This window comes from Vipera ursinii (genome assembly GCF_947247035.1).
Source record: "Vipera ursinii genome assembly, chromosome: 13".
Classification (NCBI taxonomy): domain Eukaryota; kingdom Metazoa; phylum Chordata; class Lepidosauria; order Squamata; family Viperidae; genus Vipera; species Vipera ursinii.
The window spans coordinates 19,515,594-19,525,118 of NC_139526.1; the positions used below are offsets into that span (position 1 = coordinate 19,515,594).

At 57.3% G+C, this 9,525-nt stretch overlaps 1 protein-coding gene across 1 annotated transcript; it reads right to left on the minus strand.

The window, feature by feature from the left end:
- Nucleotides 1-26: 26 nt before the first annotated feature.
- LITAF (lipopolysaccharide induced TNF factor) lies at nucleotides 27-6,013 on the minus strand. The gene is made up of 4 exons (XM_083372958.1): nucleotides 5,789-6,013; nucleotides 2,057-2,259; nucleotides 1,766-1,922; nucleotides 27-1,659 (listed from the first exon to the last, which is right to left on the minus strand). Exons 1-4 carry the CDS (start codon nucleotides 5,980-5,982, stop codon nucleotides 1,551-1,553), a joined length of 663 nt encoding a protein of 220 aa, XP_083229084.1. The 5' UTR covers nucleotides 5,983-6,013; the 3' UTR covers nucleotides 27-1,550.
- Between the last annotated feature and the right edge of the window lie 3,512 nt (nucleotides 6,014-9,525).

Below are 9,525 nucleotides of genomic sequence, written 5' to 3' on the forward strand. Positions count from 1 at the left end.
TGAAACTTTCTTTGGTACTTTTGTAGTAAATTCTTTTTGGTTGGAGAGTGGCCCTTTCTGTTCCTTCTCAAGCAGCTTGGTGGTCGCGGGGGGGGGGGCACATTTCCAGCCGTTTGTTTGCAGGCAAAGTTGTGCGCCAGAACTGGAGGCCCACCCAGCTGGAAAATGCTTTAAACTTTCAACAACCACAACTCTCCAGGCCTGCAAAGCCCTTCCTCACTTCAAGCTGAGAGAGGAAGGCAGATGGGCTTTGTGTTGCGAATCGTGGATTGGATCACAATTTCCATAACACCTGTTGCGTGGGCTCTGGTGCTGCAGGTTGCAGCCTCCTCGTCTTGGCAGTGCCCCTCTTGATGGGCGGACAATGGCCAAGAAGTGCGGCTGCCACCACAGCTGGCCTTGCCGCCACCCAAGGAAGGCCACGTGCCTCAGAGGCCACGTTGGCTGGCCCCGAGGGACGACCGTGGGCCTGCCCTGCCAGGATGGACCACCTTTTCCCCAACGCAGGTCAGCCCAGCCCTGGTTGTCTGCAGGCTCCCCCATCTAGGGGCACCTCTGTCGCTGCTGAGGAAGGCTGCCTGGCCCCGGTTCCTCCCTGAAGGGCCCTGGCCCCACAGATGCCCCGAGAGCTGGGCCAGGCTCCCGGGAGAGACCCCTGCCCCTCCTGGCGGTCACCCTGGCATTTTTCCCACAGGAAAAAGGAGGGCTGGGCCGGATCGCTCCCTTTGGAAAAACTAGGATGGCCTCCAGCTCTTTTTGAAAGACAGTTTTATTTCGAAGGCTGAAAAAGAATTAAGTTCAGAAGCAAATCAGAATAAAGTTGGACTTGCAAAGCCAACAACTTCAAAGGGCTGTAGAGATTCACCTCCCTCTCCAGCTACTCTGGCCCCTGTTTCCCCCCCCCAATCCGCGGGACAAAAGTCCCTTCTTCCGGGGGGCAGAAAGCCCCTTGAACGCCCAAGTACGCAGCTGAGCCTCGGCCGTGGTGCCCTGTGCCAGCAGCACCGGCTCTGCTTTTCAAGGCACAGGGCCTCTCTTCCCCCGTTGAGAGCTGGGGGAGAGGGATGAGGCTCCCCAAACTGGGAACCCTCAGATCGGGGGAACATCCCGCTCTGCCCTCACAGCAGACGCTTCTGCTGCCCACCTCGGCGGCTCTGTTAGCGGGCATGTGCCACGGTGGAAAAGATGGGAGACAGCTAGAGCCCTGAAGAGCTTGGGTCAAATACTGGAAGTTGCCTCCTTTCAGCCTTCGTACGTTGTGCCGCAAACTCCCCCTGCAGAGGAGGCCTGGCACCGAGGGGCAGCAGGAGCAGCAGCCTCCGTGTGGGTCTTTCGCTCCTTCGCAAGAAGCCGGGACCCACTCTTCCCCCAGGCAGCGGTGCAGGTCACAGCAGGCCGAAGTTTGGGAGAAAGACTCCAGAAGTGGTCGGCACTGTTCCAAAGGGTGAGTCTTGAAGAGGCACTGGACGGGCACCGCAAGGCATGGCCCAGAAGGACTTGAGCATACAAAAGGGGACCTTGCACTTCCCGGCATCGGGGCCCAGATCCGCTCAGAGGCGCTTGTGGACCCCCAGGAAGGCGTTGCAGCAGGGGCAGAAGTGTTGGACGTCCTGCATGGCATCCACGCAGAAGGGGATCAGGCAGCAGCCCAGCCAGCACCTGCGAGAGACAGCAAAGCTGCAGCGGGTGCAAGCAGAGCACGGCCGGTTCATTCCAGCTGCGCAAGGGAGGAGGAGCTGCCCTGGGCAGGCTGGGACCAACTTACCCCACCAGGGCGAGGCCCCCACAGGAGAGCCAGGCCAGAGCTCCAGGCTGGTATGAGATCCGGGTCACAATCATCTGGTTGCAGGAAGGACAGTGGATCTGCATGGGGTGCTCAAGAAAAATCAGCGGGCCCGGGATGTAAACGGTGTGGACGGGCACTGGCGAGAGAGGGAGAGGCCGGAGGTTCTGAGGTGCCCATTACAGACACCCCGAGAGCAGCTCCCAAGACCAGCCCAGCTGCAGCCGGACCTCGTCCTGGGGGAAGGTGTCCCCACCCCAGGCTGGGACTCACCTGGAGGTATCGCTGGAGCTGGCTGGGGTTGCATGCCATAGGACTGGGGTGGGAATGGAGGCTGGGCCTGGACTGGGCAAGGGGCCGGTGCCCCCTTCACAGGAATTCCCCCTGCAGGAGGGTAGGGACACGGAGCTGGATTACTGGTGCTGGTTGATTCTTCGTAAGATGGAGGAGGAGCTGAGAAAGGAGCAGCCATGTTTCTAGGAGAGAGGCCAAAAGGAGGCTGAGGGACTTGGCCAGCTCCTTGGAGAAGCAGCCCTGCCAGGAAGAGGAGCTGGCATCTGCTCTTGGACCAACAGTGCTGCCCGAAAGGGGAAAGGAGCTGGCAGTTGCCCAGAGGAGCTCCACTCTCGGACGTCTCCCTCTGGCCCACTTCCTCTCTGGGGCTCTTTGCCTGCTTGCCCAGAAAACGGAAGTTTCCTCCTGCAGGGCTGTTCCTGGAATTAAACTTCTCCCCCCTCCCCCCCAGCAATACTCACAGATCAGGTCCTTGGGGAGGCTGTGAGTCAGCTGTTAAGATTACACAGCCAAGAGATGCGGGGAAGGGGTGTGTGAGAAAGACACTCAAGGTAACTCCACCTTGAGCTCCTTTAGTACCAGATGGGAGAGAGCAGGGAATTGGGACTGGCTTTAAGAGTCTGTTTTCACAACCTACAACAATCAGTTGGCTTTCCTGGAATCTCTGCACTGCCAGTTTCTAAGCCTGGCTAAGAGATCTTAACCCTTAACCCTTAACCCGAGATCTCAGGAGAAGGCTGGTGAAACCAGGTGAGGTCACCAGGTGCGTGTCACTCAGACCAGGGTCCCCACTAGGACCCCACTAGTGCTCCTTGGGGGTTTTTCTAATGACTCAGAAGAGAGAGGAAGAGCTTCAGAGAAAGATACACACAGACACACACAAACACACCATCTTGGTCTCAAACGTTTCAAAACCACATTTGGGGAAATGGATTCTGTAATGTCTGAACAGCGATAACAAATCCCAAATAGCTAGGGGTGGGTAACAGGAGACTCCTTGCTTGACTTCCTTCCCTGGCAGGATGGGGGCAAGCTCAGAGCAATGCCCTTGCCGGCTCAGACCCCACCAGCCCTGGAAGGGGCTCCAGGAGGAGTTTGCGAAGAGTGTGCAAACATGCCCGGTCCAAGCAGCCTGCTCTCAGCAAGGGGCAGCCCCCCAACTGCACTGCCTTCCTCTTAGTGACTGACCTTGGCTGCCCCCCTCGTGCAGGGCTTCGCAGGCTTCCCAGGCGTCAGAGAGCCAGGCAGGGGCCGAGGGACAAATGGTCAAGACCTACCAAACCGGACCTTTGGCCAGGCAGCCCTAGCCTCTCTGTTTTCCAAGGCTCCTTAGGAAAAGCTGTTTTCTGACTGCCTCTTTTTATGACTTCCGTCACACTGCCAAGAAGACGGCAGGGCTTCCAGCTCCAGCTCCCTACAGCTGTGAACTCACTACCAAGCCCCCACCTTCGACAAAGCCAGGAACTGCCTCTCCCCAGGCTGCTAATCTGCAATGTTTCTGGTTGCACAACTTTCAGCCTAATTTTCAACACTTCCACGAATGAAGGAAGGAAAGCCACTGCCCCTCCCTGCTCCCACTGACAGTGCAGTTGCCTGCAGCCATGGCCTCCTCTGCCCGCCCCCCCCACACCTCTTTCTCTTCTGGGGGACTTAAAGCCTCTCCCTTCCCCAGCAAAGAGGCCTGGCAGAGAGAAGGAAGTTGCAGGCAGGGAGGGGAGGGAAGGGCAGGGCTCCCGCTCTTTGCAAGGGGAGCAGCCAGGACCCAGGAGGAAGGGGGTGGCATTTCCACCATAGCTAAGCCAGTTGCTGGCAGAATTCCTCAAGGGGAAGCAACAACACACCCACCTGATGAGGTCCCAGAGTGGCTCTGGAGACCCCCCAGCCCCTGAGAAGCTGGGGGAGGGGCACAGCTAGCCTTTGTGAGGTCAGCAGGAGCCACAGCTATGCCAGCCCCTTTGCCCACCTGTGGGCAAAGCAGCTCATCTGCCTTGGGTCACAACGCTGCCCTGCAGTGTGAGCACCTTCACCTCCCGTGTGAGTAATGGCCCCCCACCATGACCGCTTGTCCCATCCGAGCTTATGGGAAAGTGGCTGAGTGCAAGGACTGGCGGGGGGGGGGGGCGTAGCAACGCAGCCTGGAAAGGGAGGACAGGAACCCACTAAGCACATTGATTTGTGCTTAGATTGTAAGCCGCCCTGAGTCTTTGGAGAAGGGCGGGGTATAAATGGGATTAAAAAAAAATGAGAAACTGCCTTTGGCTTGTTGGTTTCTTTACCAGGGAGATATCATACCCGGCAGAACGGGCCTGTGATTTGCCAAGGAGTCTCACCTGTGCAGCCATTTTCAGGATGCCGGGGTGACAATGAAACGCTGCCAACAGAGTCACTTCTGGTGAGACAGGCAGCTATATAAATGTGATGACTAAATAAATAAGCAAACCCAGCAGAAGGGAATGAATGGAAAGTTTCAGGGCCTCTCCAGGAAACCGGATGCTGGCTCAGAAGAAACTACTTCAAAAGGAAAGCCCGGGATATCTGGGACAGAGGTCAGACCTCCCAACTGATGGTCCAACTGAAAGTGTGAAAAGGCCTTTTTCTCTTCTCCTTATGGGCCAGGGGGCTGGACTAGATGATCTTTAATATCCTTCAGTCCTTGCACTCTGTGATTCTAACCAAGCTCCTGGAACATTTAATGTGGCCTTCAATCTGCATGGCCCCCTGCCCTCTCTCCTGCCGCATTGATCCTCCATTGTCTTCATCACTCAGCCCCAAAAGCGCAAGGCCCAAGTGTGGAAAGACGGGGGGGGGGGGGCACAGCTGGGCCAAGAGGCTGCCTTTGCCTGCTGCCTGCCCAGAGCAGCTTCCTCTTTCTCCCCACAGAAGCCCAGCAGGGGCTCCCTGGGTGGAGGGAGGTGATCCCTCGGCCTCCTTTTGCAAACCAGCCCCCCCCCATTCCAGGTGATGCGTGCTTCCTTTCCTGTGGCCAGTTGGGGGAACACGACCCTCTATTACCACTGACTTTTAGGGGTTCTGTATGTCGTTTTGTGCCTTCCTCCAAAAAGCACCTTCCAAATGAATTGTACTACAACTCCCATCATCTACACGGTACATTTTGGATTTGGATCAAACTGCAGCCCATGCCAAGATCGTTTTTTTTATGGCTGTAATGGTTTGTGATGAGTTGTCTTGAATTGATTTTTACACAAAATGTTTCAGCTATTTGGTTTTAGCAGGAAGTTCGGCTAAAGCAAGTTTTAAGGTCTACCCCACCCCCACCCCCAAACTATCAGCCCCAATTCTCCACTGAGCAGAGCCCGACTTTTGCCCAGGCGTAGAGCCAGAAGTGGCGAGCGCTGACTCGCGTGTAACTAGAGGGAGGGGACGAGGCCGAAGGGTTTGTTCGCGCTGCACCCAGGCAAGATCCAGGTGATTTCCGCAGGGCGAAAATACAATTTGTTTCCTGCAGCCGGAGCGGCGACCTCAGCCAACCCCGAGCCGCCAGCCAGCCCCGTCAAGGGGAGCAGCGGAGCAGGAGGGCGGACGGGTCCCCGGCCAGGCGCCCCAGCCCTGCAGCCCCGCCGCCCCGTCCCCCCAGGGCCCCGCTTGGGCTCCTGAGCCGGGAAGCGGGCGGGGGAGCAGCGGACCCAGTCTCCCCTCTGCTCCCCCCCCGCAGGAGGAGCCCGAAGCGCCGGGCGCCCCGCGACTGCTCACCGGCCACCCGGAAAGGAGAGCCTAGAGCCCGCAGAAGCAGCCCGCCGTCTCCGCTCCGGACCGGCCCTGCGGCCGCCGCCCTTCCGCGCGGGGCTGCTTCGGGGCTGCTTCGGGGCGCTGCGGCGGAGGCAGCACCCCGACCGCGGTGGGGCTCGGAGAAGCCGGCAGGCAAAAGTCGGCCCGAGGAAAGCCATCGAGGACGAGCAGCGCCCGCGGCCCGGGAAGAGGGCGGGAGGGCGAGCGAGAGAGCCGCCTTACCTGCCGGTCGCCAGGCACGCGCTTCACCTGCTCGCCGTCGGGCTCTTCCGCTTCGCCCGACCACGTCCCGTCCCGCCGCTCCGGCGCCCCACCCGCTCTTCAAGGCCCGCCCCGGCCGAGGGCGCAGGGCGGGCTTGGCGGGGCGCCGTCCCGGGCGGGAAGCCGAGAAAGAGCCCGCTTTGCCGGAGCGCCGAGCCGCGGAGCCCTCCTGACCCGCGCGGCGCTTCTCGAAGTGTTCCCGCAGCCCTGAGCGGGCCCGACGGTTCCTCCGCCGCCCGAGCAGCCCGCCGAGGGCGTCCGCTTGGGGACCGGGCTGCGTTGCCGAGAGGGAGGGGCGCGCTGGGTCGGGGTGGGGGAGGGGCAGAGCAGTGGCTGTTTGGGTCGGCCATTCTGCCTCCCGCCGCCCTTCGCGGCAATGTCACCCCCCATTGTGAGATAAACCAGGGCTTGGCCGAAGGAGATGCCCACAGGTGGCAGCCTTCTTATTTCTGACCTGGGCCTGATCCCTTGGAGGGACAGGCGGATCTCTGGCCTGGCGCAATCAAGGCTTTGCCTGCAGCCTTTGCTCAGGAAGGCTCCCAGGCCTCTTCACCCATGGCCACAAAGCTCAGCAGCCTTGGCCTCCTGTTGCTACAGGAAAGGGAGTCTTGGTGCCAGGGTGTGCCAGACCCTGGCATGACCAAGGGGCCAGGAGTGGAGCCATTGCTTTGCTTAGGGTGCCTTTTGGAGCCAAACACGTCCTCCTCCGCTTGGGATACGTGCAGACGCGCTCACCTATTTTGACCTGGCCTGACCTGAATAGGCCGTCGGGGGGGGGGGGGGGGTGTTGCTGGCTTCCTTTGGTTGCTCCTGGAGATGCGTTGGAGACACATGGTGGGCCTCTCTGCTTTGGCAGCCATCAACAACCGAGGCTCAACTGGGCAAACGGGGAGGGTCTCTTCACGGGCGGGATTGCACAGCCATGCAAGTGACCTGCAGCCTCCTGAGGACCAGCAGATTTCTGAATGCGCCGTGTCTCCTGAAACATGTCACCCTACGGGAGGGTGCGGGGGAGTGAGAGCATCTCATTGTAATTGTGTGGCTTAAAATGGGGCAAGCTGGATGGTGCCCCACAATTAAGGGCTCCTTGCCGCCTGCATTCCTCTGCCTTCATTTCCCCACCCCCACTTTGTTCCTCACACAGTCCTTCCATTTATACTCCCCCCTCCCCACCCTCTTCTCCTCTCACCCCCTCTGCTTTGCTGAGCTCAGACTTCCATAAAAAGATTATCCTGCTAATTAAAGCGCCTGCATTCCTCCTTCCTTCCTTTCCTGACAACTGACCCGTTTTTTCCTAGCTGGAGCTAGGAGCCTGGAGCCAACCCTGCCCCCCCCATCACAAGCTGTTTCACAGGCTCCCTCTTGGAAGAAGGCTGGGGAAGGTGAGTGTGGGTCATCCCCACTTCCCCTTCTGCAGGTTGCACTCCCAGAGACGATGCTGAACTGGGGAGAATCCTCAAGCCCCTCCTCTCTGAAGCCGGAAACAAGGAACTGCTCCCCAAACGCTTGGTGCTCGGTGGGACATCTAAAGAACATTTAGTCCATCTTCCATTGAACACAAGGACGCGGTCCTTCTGCCACTGTCTTTGCTTAATTCTACTCCAGATGGTGGCCAGATGGTCTTTGCTTCTCCAGCAGAGGCTGGAAGGGCTGCTATGATGTGGGCTGAAGTTCCTTTCCCAACCTGCCTTAAAAGCCAGCTGGGCCCGTCTTCCAGGACAGCCGCAATCTTTTGGAGTAGCCGATCAATCCACCTGTGCTCCTGCAGCTCTCTGAAGTTGCCACTCAATCCTTTTCCATCCTGACAAGACCCAGTAGAAAGCAGTGATGCTGAGGCCTCCATTCTGAGTCAGGGAGCGCTTCCCCTAATGATGCTGCAGAAACGCACATGGGCCAAGAGGGTAGCCCCCCCCCCCTCCGGTCAAGCACTGAGCTCTGCCACCCAAGGGCCCTGGGGGCTCAGGGGATTAGTCCAGGAGAGCTGCCCCCAGCTGACATAAGCACTCAGGTAAATGCTTGGCAGGAGCTTGATCAAAAGCATGGCAGAAGTGGTGGCTTTTATTCCCAGATCTTCCCTTGGGGTGCTTGAAATTCACTCCAGTCAGTGAAATTGACTTCCTTGGCTTCTGATATTCTCTTCCTGTTTGCTAAAGAGCATATATTTGCTAAGAACCTGTGGGGTCTTCTTGCTGTCCATTGCATTTCCTGCAGATAAAATACCTTTGGTCTCTCTGTGAGCCCTTTGGGGCCAGGAGCAGCTTCCTTGCCCCCCCTCCCAAAGGAAGACTGCCCCCCCCCCAGTCATGTTGCCTTCCCAGCTGTGCCAAGAAGTTGGTTGCAGAGAGGGAATTCTTCCCAGCCTGTTCTGCTGGAGAGAAAAGATAAATAATTTAAGCTTCCATTATGTGAAAAAGCAAAGAGGCCAGGAAGCGTCTCCAATGAAGCCTGTGTCTATGTGAGCAAGTGTGTCCAAGTTCATCATTTATCTGAGGCTGTAATGTGCAAAACCAGATTTTGCATGACTCCCTTTCTCTCCACGGCTGCCTGGTGTTCTCTGCTGAGAGTGGAGACATGGGCACTTTTAGTCTTTATTTTTTTATCTTTTGTTTGTTTGAAATAATATGCCACACTGAACTTCTTCCATAGTAGCAGTACACACAAAAATAGCGTAGTATAACAGTACAATACAATCCAACATTAACAGAAAAGCATTTTTAAAAATCTTCCTATAGAAGCAAATAATCCAATCCTTTAAGGAAGATTGAGGAGACGTTGGCAAAACCCCCACAGTCTTTGATTGGGCACCCCAAAGAAGGCCATCCAGGCAATGAGTCTCAAAACGGAGTGGCTCTAGGGGACTCTCGTGCAGATCTCTTTCTTAGGTGGGTTTGCAGAAGCTCTGAGCGTGCAGGCAGGGCATAGTGCTCCTCCTGGAACTTGCCGGTGTAAAAGTTGGGTGAGCAGCGATGGCTCCTCTTCCCGTGGGAAGCAGAGTTGTGGCACAAGCTGCATGTTCCTTCAAAACAGCATCAAAAGGCCTTAATGGAGGTACATGTATGGAAGGGAAGCTAGTGAGCACGGCTTCCCTGGGCAGAAGGCCACTTTTGTTAACAGCCAGTCCCGCCATGGGCAAAACCCAAGATTACATAACGGCAGTTCCATCAGTGTAGAGTTTGCAATAACATCTTTCCAGATTTAGAGGCTTTGCTTGACCAGTTTTAGAATGACCACCTACAGTCCTTATTTGAAGGAAGCAGGGAGAACAGTCGGTCAGCTGAGGCTCTCCTCTCTGTTTCTTAGAAACAAGAAATATGGATGAGGTATCCTGTTGAAGCAAAACCCAAGGTGTCTCCCCTTCCTTCCCAAAGCAGAAGCCGACTCCCCTCCTTGCCAGGGATAAGGACCAAGGACAGCACCAAGTCACCCTCCCACTGGCACCT